At 48.7% G+C, this 16,408-nt stretch overlaps 1 protein-coding gene across 1 annotated transcript; it reads right to left on the reverse strand.

The window, feature by feature from the left end:
• Positions 1 to 7,317: 7,317 nt before the first annotated feature.
• On the reverse strand, positions 7,318 to 13,205 carry VGLL2 (vestigial like family member 2; the record flags this gene model as incomplete). The annotated part of the gene is made up of 3 exons (XM_080615247.1): positions 7,318 to 7,358; positions 10,689 to 10,974; positions 13,125 to 13,205. The coding sequence occupies 3 exons, from the start codon at positions 13,203 to 13,205 to the stop codon at positions 7,318 to 7,320; spliced, it is 408 nt and encodes a 135-aa protein (XP_080471373.1).
• Positions 13,206 to 16,408: the final 3,203 nt, after the last annotated feature.

Raw genomic sequence — 16,408 nt, forward strand, 5'->3', positions numbered from 1 at the left:
TCTTACACAAACACACTGGAGTGATTTGCAGGAGCTTGCATACCAGGTGGATTTTTCAAGTGATCATGGCTCTATTTATAATGACACTTGGCACATCCAACTGACATTATGTTTTACCTTTAATAAATAACCAGAAACCCAGTGCATCAAAACCGAGTGAGGATGCCAAAATATTGTCATTATTGCCAGAGACATGACTGATGCTGCTGCATAAAATAACCTTTTTTATAATGTGTTAACTTCTTCAAATGACGTTGTCCCTTTGGAGGATGTTCATCACTGCCTTCTATCTTTTACGGTAAGAATGGAGCTGTAAAGCAGCCACTCTATGTTTGGATACCAATCCCTTTTGCAATGCTGTTGACATAGCTGGATCTTCTTTTTCCTGCTTATTTTTTTTTTCTCTCCTATCTTTCCTGACAGCACAAGTCACTTAGATATGAGGCCACTGAAATGCCTTTGTTATCCTAAGCAGTATAGTAAGCAGCTACTGGATGAAGCCTCTTCATCCATCCTGTAGGAAACTCAGTGGAGTTTCAACATTGTTTCATAGCATCAAAATCTCATGACTCTGACTGATCTGCTGGTGAATTTCTCTTCACATATCCAATTTTCACACCTTTCCAGGAAGGCTGACAATGTGTAAGTTCTCAGTAATTTCCAGTCACAAATATATACAGCTTTCCCCTACAGAGCAACAGGAGAGACAGAAGTTTGGAAATCACAGAATTAACCTTTTATGACAGTATCTTTTCTCATATCTTCATATTTCTTCAGTCTGACATCACCAAACCCCCAAGGATGGAAACCTACTCACACAGTGCAGCCTTGTGTTTTTCAAATAGAACCTTGCCAGCTTTATGCTTTCTTCATTTGTCTGATGGCACAGTCTTTGCTATCTTAAGAGAGGTATCACTGCATAATTTTTGAGTCTGTTGCTTAAAGCTCAAAGATTTATTATCTACCTAAATCTACTAAAACAAAAATTACTGGTCGTGATAAGCCGCAGTCAGTTGTCAAACACATCTTCTTGCCTACCCCACTCAGAGATGGCTCTTGGCTTTAGTGGTAGCATCACCAGTCAGATGCTGTCATTCCTCTTCACAGAAGCAAGCTGGGAAGGACCTATTGGTCCTACTTCTTGCCAGTATTCAAGGTTAGCATTAAATAATTGATACAGACATAAAAATGAAGGGAAAATGACACATTTAGAAATTTCTTTAAAAGTCTTTGTGTGCATAATCATGTGGTCTTGCAGCAGTAAGTTTAAGTGGTCACTAAGGGCAGGGTGATATCTTACCAGGGAAAGGGTTTGACCTTACTGTAGCTCAGTTGTCATGCCTGCATGCGCTAGTCATACTGCCACTGAAATGAAGCTTTCCTACTCCTGACTTTTGGGTTGCTCTTTAATTTCTTCAGATCTTTTCTCCAGGGAATGCTTTCTGAAATGCCTACCTATCTCCATATAGAAATTAATTTCTATATGGAAAAGTGTTACTAAAAACTTCAGGATTCTTTGGTTCATTTTTATATTATCTGATGAGTAAAATACTTGATCTTGATGGAAGCAACACAAGAAAAGGTGGTGACAAAGTGTCTAGAGCAGCAAGTGCTCTATTGCTACCATGTTTGAACAGCTGTGTTTTGGCTCATATCATAGATTCCTGCAACTTCAAAGTAGTATATATGCTTCTGGGGCACGAGAAGCAAAAAAAGAAATGTGAGCAATCAGATGGCTTTTAGAGGACAGGCCTGTATGTAAAGAGGTTGGATTGTGACTAAAAAGGTACGACTGTTACTCTAAGGATGATACAAATATAAAAATTGCAAATTCTGTTTGGTTTACATGTTTTTTTCAAACTGCAAGAGTAGTAGGTTAAGTGGCAAAGCAAAACAATGACGTGCCTTGTGAAATACGCTCCCGAAGTGGGTAAAGAAGACCAAATACAAGCCCCCTCTTAAACACAGGATTTGCATTTTCTTAGCAGAATAAACTCTTTGCCTCGACTCTCTGTACTCTCACTGAAGTGGAGGTCATGGCTAGTGACAACTGGGAGCTGTTCCTGGAGGCTTTCTTGCCTTTTTAGGTTATGAGGGTCTCTGTGTGTTTAGGATAATATGACTGACAGCTCCAGTCCGGCCCCAATTAGCACCCTATAATTTATTAGCTTCTGCTTTCAGATTATGCGCTAACTTCACAAATATTTCAACCACGGAAACAGCAGCTATCAAGTGTCTCTTTCCTGATCCAGCTCACTGAGACTGCAGTTAAATACAAGGAGGGAGCTGTGCAGGTCTGTCAAGAGAGAATAATCATTTGAGTCTGTGTGCAACTGGGGCTGTTGCAGCTCTTTAAGACTTGGCCTGTGTCAGAAAGGGATTGTTCCATTGGATCGAGGATTAGGGCCTGGTTCCTACCGCAGGGGTATGGTGCAGGATTGAGGCCAATGGGCTGGGTCTCTGGAGAGGGTCTGTGTTTGTCCAATTCCATTTATCATAGAAAAATCTGATGCTTCAACTTCATACAAACAGCATTGATAGGAAAGTCTGTATCCCTCCTAATGTTGCTCTTTGCTTCTCCCACCTGCAAAGTGGGGCCAGAGTAGTAAGTGCAGGAAGTGACTGGGTGAGGCAGGAGAACAGATTGGGGGTGAGATGCAGAGTCAGGGCTGAGGACAGATCCTATTTGGTATTTACAGTGCCTTTACAATGAATGTAAATCAGCATCTGGCACATCCCTAAAGAAATGATCCAGTCCCTTGGTCAGCCTGTGATTCTGTGGGCTGCAACCAAGCATGGTCAAGGGAGCTGCTTATGCATGAGTATGAGGCCCAGAGGTGTCTACCCTTGCACCCTGCATCCCTGCACTGTGCCCAGGCTCTTCGAGTGCCTTCCTCTTGTCCCGCAGGACCTGGTGCAGGGATGTCAGGGGTAGGACAGGCACACGGCACCATGGTGCCTCTCCATTACTCTCCATTTGCACGCAGAGTTTTGATGCACGATATTCACAGATTATGCCTAGTTACGGAGGCAGTAGAAGATGCACTGCAAAGATAGCTTCTCCTGTATGATTTAAGATGGACATGAACAGGGGAACCTTGCTAGCATGATCTGCTTGTTGGTGCAGTCAGTTTAGAGAGCAGTCTTACCATGCTGGGAACAAAATTAACAATACAGGTCCCACAGCTGTAGCCCCAAAGCTTGGGGGTTGACTGAAGTAAAGCTTTTCCATTTTTTTTATTTTATTTTTATTTATTCTTTTACTTTTTTATTTCTCTTTACCTTTTTCTTTTCTTTTTCTTCTTTATTTTCGTTTTTTTTCCCTTTTTTATTTTTCTGCTGCTAAGCAAAAAAGTAGGATTTTGTTCTCCTACTTGCATTTCTTTGTGCAAAATTGCCTAGCCTACAAAATGAATACCTCACTCCTCCAAATAATCACAACTTAAGTTTCTCTCCTTCCCCTGCTGCAACTGCTCCTCTGGGTGGCAGGCCAGGGAAGCCAGCCAGAACACCACAATCCCCCAGAGGAGCTGGCTCACCCTTCGGTAATCAAAAGGGCACGTTAATTACAACGCTTGCCCAGAAAAAGATGTATGAGAACTGCCAGTCAGAGTACCCTATTGCATTCAAAGCCATCAGCAGCATTTTCCTCCCTTCCAGGAAGAGACCAACCTTTAAGCCCTTGCTAGAGTTTGTCATGAACCTAAATAGGACTTCAAAGGGAAGACGAGAAGGGACTGCAGTGCCTCCTGACCCAAGGAGGAGACAGAGCAGATACATTTCCCCAGAGATGGGCAGCACACAGTCTGGGGGAGGTGCTGGGGATTACTCAGGCTCTCTTTCACCCTCCTCGCCTCTTTTCCTCCTCTTTTGCTGGGGAATCCTACAGAAAATGCACTGGAAAAGGGGGTGGGATGTAAGCAATGTTGCCCTGAAGCTCTTCAACATTAGACTGTAACTGCAGGGGCACATATTTATCTAAGAGCTCTGAGATGCATTCTCGTATCAGCAGCTATACTGAAGCAAAACCCTCATCAAAATGAAGTGGAGCCTGAGACAAACATTATGTCCCATCCCCACTTCCATACTTCCCTTTACATATCACTGGTAACCTCAGAGTTCATTTAAATGTTTTCCTATGTGCTTTGTTAATTTTCAGTTATTTTCGGAATGGGAAATAAGAGTCTGCAGTGAACATGCCCAGAGCTCACTTTGTGAACTCCTACAAACCTCCCTCACTTGGCAGCAGCAGATATTCTCACAATGCCCACTACTGCCATGCTCTGCAGATTACATCCCTCTACCTTTTAATCCGGACTCTGCATGAGCAGGTTGAGAGCTGTTTTTGTTCGTTTGCCTCAGCTGGGCTAGTCTGTTTGTCAGCCGTAGTGGCAGCTAGAGAGCACAAACTGGTGCTAACCTCTGCATGACACTTGGAAAGAGGCAGCAGGAGGATCTGCTCCTCAAGCTGCAGGACTGGGGATTCACAGCTCTGCTCTTTCCCTGTGTGACAGATAAGACACACGGGTTTCTTTTGTATATCCAGATTTCCTGCAAGCATTCATGATTAAGCAAGTAATAACCTATAACGTGAGGAGGAATAGAACAGACTTCCAAAATGGCACTGAGGTTATTTGCACTGTTACTGCCTCAGGAGCTGTGGCTCCAGTTTGCAAAGACTCGTGGACAAGCCTTAATGGTAGGTGCTGTGAGTGAGTAGTCACTCTGGAGTCAGAATAACAGAGAGTGAGCAAAACTCTGCAAGAATTAGAATAAGGTATATGTGTGTTCAGACTGTAGAACATCTGAATAAGGAGCATTTTAAAAAAGTCACTTGCACATCTAACACCTTGAGCCACAATCTTGACTTTGGTGTTTGGGTGCTTTCACAATACAACAGCAAAAAAGAGTACCTGGAGAGCAAATGTCAAAACCAGTATTCATGTATTCACTGCATAAATTCTCATGCTTGAAAACATTCACAGTCAAAATGAATTGTAAATGCCAATGAAGTAAATGACTGGTTTGTGCTCACATTAATATTTCCAAACATATTTTGGCTGTATTGCCCAGCCCTCCTCATTATGAATTGCACAGGAGAGGTGGAAAAAAAAAGGAAGAAAAAAGAAACAGTTGTGGGAAAGCACAATCAATGATAGAGCCAGATAAGTCTTTAAAAAAAAAAAAAAAAAGAAAGAAACACAAAAAACCCTTTAAAAACAGCCTAAAAAACCCACAGGCAAATGCTCACAGAATGGCCCTGTTATCTCCAAGCCTCTGCAGCAATAAAGTTAATGCCACTTTTAGTTACCTTTCTCCTGCAAAGTGTTGCTGTTTTCTTTCTTGATAGACGCCTCAGAACATTTTTGGTTTAACTGGTAATATAAATATTGGAGTCCTTCCCTTGCCCTTTACAGATTGTCTGGGCTCTGGCTACTTGGAGGCTGAGGGCAAAATGCTCAGGGGGATGTCTGGCTGGAGGAATCATGGCAATTCACCTCCTGTCATTTGCTAAGCGCCGGCCGGGGATGCTCTGCACACATTGCTCCTTGCCAGCTTATCACAATATTTACTCACACTTCTTCATTGTACTCTTACTATTAGGATTCCTATTTTTTCCTGGAAATAGAGTTATTGCTGAGTTGAAACCTAAGAGAAGCAAGTCTGAGTTATTCATAACTCCATTTCTGACATGTGGTGACCATTATGCCAGATCATGTGAGAGTGTCAGAAGGCAAAAACTCTCATCACAGCACAGAAGTCCATTTTCTACTGCTTCTCCTAGTGTCAGAGGGTAACGTTAGAACTCTCCTCTTACGTGCATTGAACTTTTCAGCCTTTGAAGACATTACATTGAGAAAAAAGAGAAAAAAACCTCAAAAACACAGTAGTGTTGTGATCAGATGTTTTGCCTGTAAAAAAGTCAGCTTTGAAGTGTAGGGGAAAATTGCCATTCTGCACTGTTTCATTAATTTTACATCACTGTGTAATAGGATCTTAATTTATCGGTGCAATAGCAATGGTAAATGCGACATTTCCCTCTTCTATCAGCTTCATGAAGAAACATCTGTTATTATGGAACAGTCCCTTTTACTTCAACTCATCTTGGAGATACATCGTGCACTAAAATGCATCACCAAAACAATCCTGTGGTACTTCTTGCTGTATCTTTTACTCACTAAGAAAATATTTTCAACTGCTAATATTTCTATTTATCTTTAATGCAAAGTAGTAAAATAAATCACTTCATCCACAAGGCAGGTATTTTTCCTATTTCATCCTGATGTTTCCAGTTTACTTCATTTCTCTTATTTAGCTTTAATTCTTCATAAAACACATAGGGTGAAAGAAGGAGATACCTTTAATGCAGCTTTCTTACTGTTAAATAGATATCTCGTTCCCTTTTTCAAAAAAACAAAACAAAACAACTATTAAAGTGACAAAATGACAGCAACAAATAGACAAAGAGAAATATTAGAGGCAACTCAGACCTATTGTCCATCATGTGCCTTTCCCTCTGGTGTTGGCCTAAAAGGCTGTTGGGTTGATGGAGAGCTGTTCTTCACAGGTTTCCTTCCCTGCCCCTGCTTTAAGAGGGTTTTACTTTCACCAGAAAATGTTTCCTGAAGAAAAGAACACCAAAAAGACAAAACAAAAAAGCCCACAGCCAAACAACTGTGATATATCCAGCACAAGTGTTGTGCCGAACTCTGAGAAGTGCCACCTTGCTTTTCGTCTTTCTGGGGTTTGAGCAGTTGTGCGTGGAACAGCTGCATCATTGCAAGCACAGGGCAGGTGGCCCCAGCCAGACACTTGCCACTCACAGCCGCAAAGCTGAAAAATATGACCAGTTCCTTGATAGTCCAAAAATGTTTGTGAGTTCCAGTTTCTCCTCATTTCACTTTTCTATGATGTGAAGTAAAAGCCCAGTTCAAAACTGCTGAGTGGCTTTTCAAGGTCTGCGTTCGAGAAATCATTTTCACTGCCATAAAAAAATATTCACACCACTAAAAAAAAACCCCCATGATTTCCTCTGCCCCCTGTACGAAGGCCAGTGGTTTTGCATCACCATCCATGACATCATTTGACTCTTTTAGAGTAATCTAACTGCAGTTCTGGGTGTGGGGTCTGCTTAAATGGAAGTTCAACGTCTTTGGCTCTCCTCTTGCAACAGAAGGATTTTCCTCTCCGAAACAAGTCCAAAGTGCCATCATTGCAATGCCAGATCCTTATAAGTCCCGTTGTCTTTCCAAGGGCTGCAGGGCCACGGTGGGCTTGGAAAAGGGCAAAGGGGATGTGAGAGTCTGTGTCAGCACATCAGCTCAGAAGGGATCCACCACAGAAGGAGTAACGGCGAGCTGCAAACCAAGATCAGAAGCTGTTACAAACTGACCCGATTTCAGCTGTGAATGCCACCATGTCTATACAGGCAGAGATCTACAGGGGAGAGCCAGGGGAAGAAGAGTGAAGGACAGCTCTAAAACCAGTATAGATCCTTGCTTTTATCCTGAGGCTGCAAACCTGAGAATGGAGAGAAGAAAAAAAGGAAGAGAAGAAAAATAGGTACAGGCATTTAAGGACAGAGAAAGACAAACCACATTTCTGCCAGCTGAGATCAGAGAATCCGTCTGAAGGCTGGGCTCCTCAGAGCCCTGGGAGAATGAGGGGCAAGGAGAAGAGCCTGAGCTAGACTGGAGACGCACACATGTCCCTCCTGCTTGAAGTGAGGCCACCATAGCTGTTTGTGGCTGTGATAACCCAGCTTCAGCATGGAGAACTGTGATCAGAGTGGATTTCCTTGCTTCCACAGCAACTGACTTCAGAACTACCATACAGCTATCACCACTGTGGGCACCCCACGAGGCACAGGGTACCATTACTAGGGGAAAACCATTGCCCTTTTTGCTCAGCAAAAGCAATTGTGCTTTTCTCCCCAAACCTGCAAGAACAAAATAAAGAAGGTGAAGAGGAAGTTCATGAACCTTTGTGAGGTCTAGAAATGACGACAGCTCTGCTGCGGCTGCCCTCTCTCCTGCCTTCAGAGCAGCCCATGGGGGAAGCCAGGTGGTGACCTTTGTGGTGGTTCAGTCCTGTTCCCAGCTCTTGCTGCTCCAGGCAAGAGGAGGGCCAGGACAGGACAAGAGTACCTTAGAGCAATCTGTACCTCCAGGGCAAGTTTTTGGGTACCAGAAATTCAAAAGGTATTGGGGAGGATGGGGTGACATGTTAATCTGTCTGATCCTCCCTCTCCCTTTCCTCACTTGCCTGGCCTGTGGCTGTGCAGAGGTCATGTATCTCCCATGGGCTTTCCACCTCCAATTTATTCCCCCCCAGCAACACTCCAGCTGCCCCACAACAGGAGGTCCTTCCCTACTACTATAGATGGTGTGGAGGCAGGGTGCAACTGAGCCAGTGGACCCAAAGGGACCAAAGGGCAGCTCTTTACCTGTGTCTACATTGAGGCTGAGGCTCTGTGCCATTTCCCCAGCTGCATTGGGGAAAGGTGCTGGCGTTGTCCAGGCCGCGGCAGCTCCCGCCTCGCTCTTGCCCAGTTCACAGGGGGGGCTGACCGGCGTGGGCACGGAGCCGGGAGTGAGGCGGTGGGGACGGACAGAGGCGGTGGGCACCAGGAGCGAGCCATAGCGGGGGTCGAAGTGGGGCCCGTAGACCTCATGCATGGTGGCAGGGCGGGGGTAGGCGGTGCTCTGTGTACCGATGTAGGGGTGGTGGTGGTGCTGGTGGTGGTGGTGATGGTGAGCGTGGTGCCAGGGCTCCGGGCCGCCCTGGTGCAGGTGGCCATGCAGGGAGGCGGGTGCGTAGGGATCTGCAGCAGCAGTGAAGGGCAGCTCGCTGTGAGCAGCAGCGGCCAGGGGGCTGCTCAGGGTGGCCGGGACCGAGGAGGGCTGGTATGTGCTGTTCCAGAAGGATGGCGGGAAGATGCGCTGGCTCATTGGGAAGGAGCCATCTGGGTGAAGGGAGCAGGAGAGAAAGGCAGCAATGAGTACACCCAGTGAGCCCTGATTGCCTTTCTCTAGGGCTCTGCCCCTCTATGATTCTCCCAAACCAGCCTTCATGTTCCCTTTACCCTCCCCAAAACTGCCAAACACAAGAAATTGCTCCAAACAGCTACAGGTTCCTCTCCAGCTAAACATCCAACACACCTAGCCCAGTGTTTATCCATGAAACTGGAACCATTTGCTCCAGGTTTCTCTTTGTATGTATCTGGGGAAAAGGCTGTTATCTAAGGTGAGGAAAACATCTCTTTTCCTCAGGAGTGGAAACTGAGTGAGAGCTATTACACATTGCAGCAATGTTGGACTTTTCTTGTTTGTTTTTGTAGTAATCTTATGCCCAGCCTGGCCCTGCCAAGGAAAGCGGCTGCTGTGGGCAGGAGCAGCATGAGGTGTGACTAAGGGCCAGCCTGAGTTTTCTAAATATCTAGGAGCAATTCCTCATCTATTACACTGGACTAACTCCTGTTTCTTGGATATATCATTAACACCTTTTGAAAGCACTGCAGATCTTTGGAGACTAGCAGGGCAAAGGAGAAGGACCCTACATTTTCTTTGCTGGGTAAGAAACGTGAGATAGACTAGTGATTATTAATAGCACAGATAGATGTTATGCATTATTAATTGGGAATGCGCACTATCCCTGAGACAGTGACAACTGTCCCTGAGACAAAAACATGCTCCTGATACGTTTGCCAGGGAGATACACCAGCTCTGTGCCCTGGCAGGAGAAGGCAAAGTGGTTCATGACAATCAAAGAACTCTCTTCTCCTGCCATCAATTCCAGCACTGAATAACTTTCACCCATGAAATATTTAAATGACTGTTTCATTCTTAGAAACTATCGGCAGCAATTCACAAAGGGGCTGGGAAACTGGCCTTGGCTGAGCGGGTGGCCTGAGAGGGAGGGTCACTAAACCCACCCCAGAAGATAACAAGTGGCTGTCCTAACTGTCTGATGGGTGGAAGGTGGGGAAGGTTATTCCCCTCTGCCCTGGGTACCCCCACGAGCCCATCCAGGGTGAACTGGGCATGGCTATGGAAAGCTGCACATCAGCTGTGGCCTCACCTGCATGGGGCTGCTGCCATGGGCAGGTCTGAAAGCCCTCATTTTCAGAAATTTAGGGTCCTTGTCTCAACTCCAGCAGCAACCAGGGTGGTGATACATGTAGGGTGAGATACAGGGACACACACAGTCTGGTTTTTAGGAGTGAGAAGCTGGTAAGATGGTTTCCACATTTGCTTTTTTTGCCTTGTTCCTATTATTGATTATGACTGCGCTAAACTTCAAGCTGCCCGGGTCAGCAGGTAAGCCGGTTGCTGCAGCCACGGTGGGGGGTGTCCCTCGGCCAGGTGAGTCACTGAGTGTGTGAGTGTATTCACACTGCGGTGTGAAGGCTATTCAGTTCTCCCCCCCCGCCTCCTAGGCTGCATCTCCCAGGATTACCCCAGCCTGCCGTGACCTGAAGAGGTTGATTCTATTCTTTTTCCCCGACAAGGGCCGTGGGGCTGCTCCCGGCCCCAGGGGCTGCCCGCTGGGGTCCTGCCGCCGGCGGAGGGAAGGAAGGAGAGAGGAGAAGGAAGAGGGGATGCGCGGCGGGGGGGGAAGAATAGGTGCTGGCCCGGAGGGGACCCTGCCGCCTCTCCGAGGCCCTCCGCGCCGTGCTGCGCCCTCACCCCGCCAGGATCCGGCGTTCCGCGGTGCCTTTGCGCTGCCGAGCGAGAAGCTGCTGGGCTGGCTGAGCGCCCGACTGAAGTGCTCGTCCACCACGGTGCTGATGTCCCCCTGGAAGTAGGTGAAGAGAACACAGCGGGAGTTGATGTACTCGGCCTCCGGGGGTCGCTCCTTCTCGGGGCTGCAGTCCTCTTCCTTGATGCTGGCCGCAGGGTGGCTGGAGAAGGAGCTGCTGGCGCTGCTGCCGCTCTCCGGGGCTTCTTGCATTTTGGAGTAAAAGGCGAGTTTCTGGGTGAGGGGGGAAGGAAGCAAGGAAAGAAAATAGAGCCGGTCAGGCAGAGCAGCGCAGCAAGGTACCCTGGCCCTCTCTGTGCCAGCCGGGATGCAGAGCCCAGCCCGCTCCCGCGATCTTCTAAACTAAGATGCAGAAGCCTGGTCCTCGGCTGTCCGCCGTGCCCCAGCAGCACCCCCTACACCTTGCTTGCCTTTTTGTCCTACCCTGGGGAGGCAACGAAGGGGCTGCCAAAGGGTCTAAGGGCCCGAGCCCCAGAGGTGCCCACCAGGACGAAGAGGTCAGCAAGCGCGGGTCCCGAGAACGAAGTCCCTCACAAGAAGCACGTTGGAGGTTCATGGGGGGCTGCCAAGGGGTCGAGGCAGGGAGTGGGGAGGCGGCGGCTGCCCATCCACTGCCATTCAGAGCTAGCAGCGGGAGTTATGTGGGGAGCTCGCAAAATCTGCCCCAAAGACTGTCCTGTGACCCAAAGCGGCGAGGAGAAAGGGAGGGGAGAAAAAGAGTGGCAGCCTCAAACCCATTTCAGGGCAAAAAAAAGCATTTTCCTGGCCAGCAAGAAGCTCCAGGTATTTCCTAGAAGATTACTTTGTTTTTAGTGGATCCCTCTGGGTGGGAAAACAGAGACCGTTACGAAGTTTATTGAACGTTTCCCATTTTCTCTTTATCCACATTAGCGTGTCTGCAGCTGCCGGGAGTTTCTTAGGAATAAGCGATGGGACGCGGAGCCTGAGCTTGGCCACTGCGGGCAGAGCCGCCGGGCGGGCGGCGGGGGAAGCACCGGGGGGACCGGACAGAGCCTCGGGCCAAGACACACGGGATATTCAATAATGTCACTCCTTCGTGACGACCGCCTTTCCACTTGGCTCCTGGCTCGGCCATTGAGGTAATGATCATCCCCCTAAATAATGTCACGAAGCCGCGTGCCGGGGGGTGATGGAGGGGGGTGATGGGGGAAGAAGCCAAGGTAGGGGAAGACATCATTTGCTATTTGTAACGGGTATTCCGGCCCCGCTGCCAGGCGCTGGAGGTAGCACACAGGCCACTACGCCGTGGGCTGCGCGGCGCAGGAGCTCTCGCTAAGACCCCGGCCCTGCACGGTGGGGGCTGCCGCCCACCCCGGGCCCTGCGTGCTGCTGCCTCTGTCCATCCCTTTTTTCGTTTCGCTGGGGAGGAAGGAATTAATTTATGGAAGGAATAAGGGGGAGTTAAAAAGGAGAAACCCCGAGGGCGAAAGAGAGAGCGGTGTGCAGTAGGTGCAGCCGGGGAAAACAGCCTCGACCCACTCGGGACCGAACGCGTTCCGGGGAGATCAGTTCCCCGCGCACGACATGCCCGCGAACCCTTCCATTGCAGCTAGGGGCTGACCGCCTCTCGCCCGGCCCGGCGGAGCTGCCCGCAGAGCGGCGCCCAGACGCGGCTCCCGGCCACGAAGTGCCCTCGGGTCTCGCTGGCGGCCGCCACCCCCAAGAGCCTGGTGGGGGCAGGGGACGGACCGGGGTCCTCCCTTCATCCAGGGGGACCCTGAAGAGGGGAGCATCTCCTCGCTCTGACGCACCGCAGGCTTCCTCCCCCACCGCCCAGCCGGGGAAACCCCACAACAGCCCAGCCCATCGCCCCCCCGCCACTTCCAAGAGGTAACTCCGGAGCCCCCCTCCAAGGTGGCCAGTGACATCTCTGGCCGAATTGGCTCCCGCCGCGGCGACCGGGATGCGGCGAGCACGGGTGAGCGATGTCCCGGGCACCTCCGCACCGCGGGCATCGCTGCTCCGGGCCGCCGCTCTCGGGTGGAACCAGTCCCGGCAAAAGGCGGAGAGCGGAGGGAAGGGGGAGTGGGGAAGAAAGTAAAAAAAAGAAGAAAAAAATTCCCTAAAAAGCCACCGCAGGGTTAAATCGAGCTCTCACTCCCGAAGCAGCCCGCAGCCCGTCGGTCGCCGCCGGGGTACGTACCCTGCCGAGCCCCGCGCCAAGGTGGATGCGGTTCTGCTCCGCTCACCATCGCAGGCTCCCAGATCTTCCCCCCCCTCTCTCCCCCTTTCCCCTCCCCTTCTCCTCTTCCCTTTTTCCTTTTGGTAAGGCCCCAAACGGCCATCCTCCAGACGACACCCCTCCCACCCTCTGCCTCTTCCCCGCTGCCCCCAGCACGTACCTGGGGATAGGGGCTGTAGGCTGCTGCGAAGTAGGGCTGGGGAGGACCGTAGACCTGGTACATAACATCCAGACAGCTCATTGCTGGCCGCCGCCGAGAAGTGTTTTTTTCCACATCAACTCCTGTTCTGCAGAGTTCTGCGGAGTGGAGCCGTGCTTCGCGGGAGGGAGGTTCCCGGGGGTTAAGAGGCACCACTCACTAGTGGGAGGAGTGAGGGGTGATGAGACCGCGCTAGGCTGGGATGACCCCCCCCCCCCGAGCCCTCCTCCCCTGCCTGCCTCCCTCCCTATACCGCCGTTCCCTCCCGCAAACGCTGCGGGGCCGGAGGGACTCCGTGCCCTCCGGGGGAACTTCAGACCCGGGCCCGGCGGGTGGCAGGGGTGGGGGGAGCGGGGGACAACCCCGTCCTGCAGCTGGGGCTGCCGGGGAGCAGAGGTACAGGAGGTGCGGGGGGAACTTTGGTACCCGGGGGGGAACCCACCGGCGGCGGAGAGCCGGAGGGGGCCGGGGAGGGTCGGCGGGGCAGCCCCTCTCGCTGAGCTGCACTTCCTTTCCTTTCGTTTCATTTCATTTCATTTCATTTCATTTCATTTCATTTCATTTCATTTCATTCCCTCCACGTACGGTGCCGGTGCTGCCCCGCTGCCTGGATGCCCCTGCTGTCCTCCGCCTTGTCGGTCCCCGCTGCCGACCGGGAGGAAGTGGGGCTCTGGGAGAGGCAGGGGTCTTCCTAAATCCCACCGAGGCCTGGGACCCGCGGGAAATGCCACTTCCAAGGCCTGATGAACCGAAGAACGAAAACTCAGTTGCTCCCGAGGAGGAATTTCCCCAGAAACTTTGAACCATTACAAATTCCGGGAACCGCGATGCTTTTGTATTTAACAGAAACTAAACCAACGCCGAGGGCAAAGGCACGTGAAAAGAACAAGTTATCGTGAAGGTAAACTGGATTTACTCACTAGCTTTCTGCCGAGTACGACACACAGAGGCTTAAACAGGTGAATGTGTCTGAACTGCTCACGTTGATGGAGATGCACAGGAGGTAGATCCGCCTCTAGGATAGGTGCGAGTTCTTGTTTCAATATAAATTCTTTGAAACGTTCAGCTTCATGGTACGGGTCACACCTACTGCGAGAAGAGACCCGTTTTAAAGTGCGTTTTAAGCATTTGCAATAAAGCAAAAAAATACAGACAGTATGAGAGAAAGAGTATTACTTGCTTTAAAAATACTGGTTATTTACAAAACTATGGGAATAAAACTGAAAAGAATGAACACTCTGAATTATGCCCTGGAAAATCTTTACATGATTTTTAGCAGAGAATCTTTATAATCAAAATTTACTCTTTGACTCTATTTTGTTTTCCCCAAAATGTAATTTTTGTATTCCAAGCGCTAGGAATTGTTCTGAATGCCTGTTCTTCACCAAAAGCGGATTTCAGGGCCTAATGAGCATGTTTCTTTTTTTTTTTTTTGCACTAGGTGTAAGGTTTACAATTCATATTTAAACATTCTCACACACACACTCCCCCCCCCCCCCCCCCCTTTCTTGTTTGATAAATTTGCTTTTCCTACTGCATTATGCCCTGGAATGCCATGGCTGTGAGGCTCAGCCCCAGTCCCTCTCCTTTCGCCACCAGGACAAATTTTGTCAGTGCTCAAGAAGAAAATGGGGGGGGGGGGAGGATCGGGGGAGAGGAGGGGAGGGGTTGGAGGAGTGGAAAGAACTGTTGGTATTAGGCCTTAAAAAAAGAAATGTGCCTCATACTCTATCATTTTAGCTCTCCTGAGCAGTAAGTGAATAACCACAGTACAGAGGACTCGCACTGTGGCTGGCATCCAAAATAAGGCAGTCAGCTGAAGAATATCCCTCCGCTCCTTGCAGTGAGGGACGGAGGGACCTCACTTGGGACACTGGGACCTTGCTTTTCCTGCATGTTCCTGCTCCTGAGAGGTAGGGAGCTTTCCCACCTTGCAGAAACCTGTGCCTCTGTCAAAGGTAACAGTATGCTATGAAGTGTACAAAAAAAAAGCCCATTTCTCAGAAGGTAAGTCTATGAACATGTACTCCAAAGACACAACATACCTCCACTCTCTTCTCCAACCACAGCAAAGGCAGAATCTGACACTCACCAAGGCTGAAGGTTTGCTTCTTGTGAAGAACAACATGAAGTGGAACAGCAACATGGGCAGCTAGGTGCTGTGATACAGCAAATGGTCTGGCTTGTGTACCCTGGAGAATTAGTCTGTGAGGGCTGAATTTAGAGGTCTTACCTCACACTCAAGTATACATTAGGGGAATCAGGTCTGATGTGGCTTGTTATGAATTCAGTTTCTTTTATAAACAGCTGCTTGATTGTAAAACTGTCCAGCATAAGACACAAGCAAACTTCAGTGCCTGAATGCAGAGCAGTCAAACATTCATGCAAACATGTTGGTGCGGTTTTGCCTTCTCTGTGAAATCAGCCCCAGTATAGGAAATTATCCTGGAAACTAGGGTCTAGGAAATTGTCCTGGAAACCAAGATCAGAAACTGTATTCACTAATGATCTCACTGCATATTTACAATTATATAGAAATAGTTTTTCTTGGTCCTAACTAAAGAATTTTAGGTGGGCTGAGTCACACAAGGAACTACAAAGGCTTGGAAAAAACCAGCTGAGATGTATCAGAGAGAAAATTATGACAGCAATGAAGGAAAGCACACTTTTAGAAAGGACGTGTCAAGAATTGGCTGTGTACTATTAGAACACTGGCATGGGCCTACTCCAGAAATCATACACTGGTAATGTTCACAGCAGAAATGCAGAAAGAAAATCTTGTTAGGAATAAAGAAGATGGGTTCTGAATAAACAGTGAGATGCAGAAAGTTACAACTCGCCCTTCAAAATATTCTTATAAAGCAAGTCAATGCTACCTCCTAACTAAACTGGAACCTTTCACAAAAGAAGAACTGGGTATTACCATGAATGGCTCACTAGAAACGCAAACACATCATGAAAAAAAACATCCACATTCAGAAAAACTGGGACAAAAAAGTCATGGAAACATGATAGCACCGGCCATATTTGTTGCTCACCTTCCCTGGAAATCCTATATCCAGTGCCAGTACCCAGTACCCAGGGTGCAAAAGCTTGATCAGCGAACATCATATTCAATAAAAGGATTAAGCATTTTTTAGCCAGAAGGGACCTTCATCGTGTTGATAATACACTTTTTTAGAAGCCCTGGGAGACTTGTGCTGTTTCCAGAAATGCACACTTTCCCAACTGAAAGACACAAGGAG

This window comes from Psittacula echo, assembly GCF_963264785.1.
Source record: "Psittacula echo genome assembly, chromosome: 4".
NCBI classification, from domain to species: Eukaryota; Metazoa; Chordata; class Aves; order Psittaciformes; family Psittacidae; genus Psittacula; species Psittacula echo.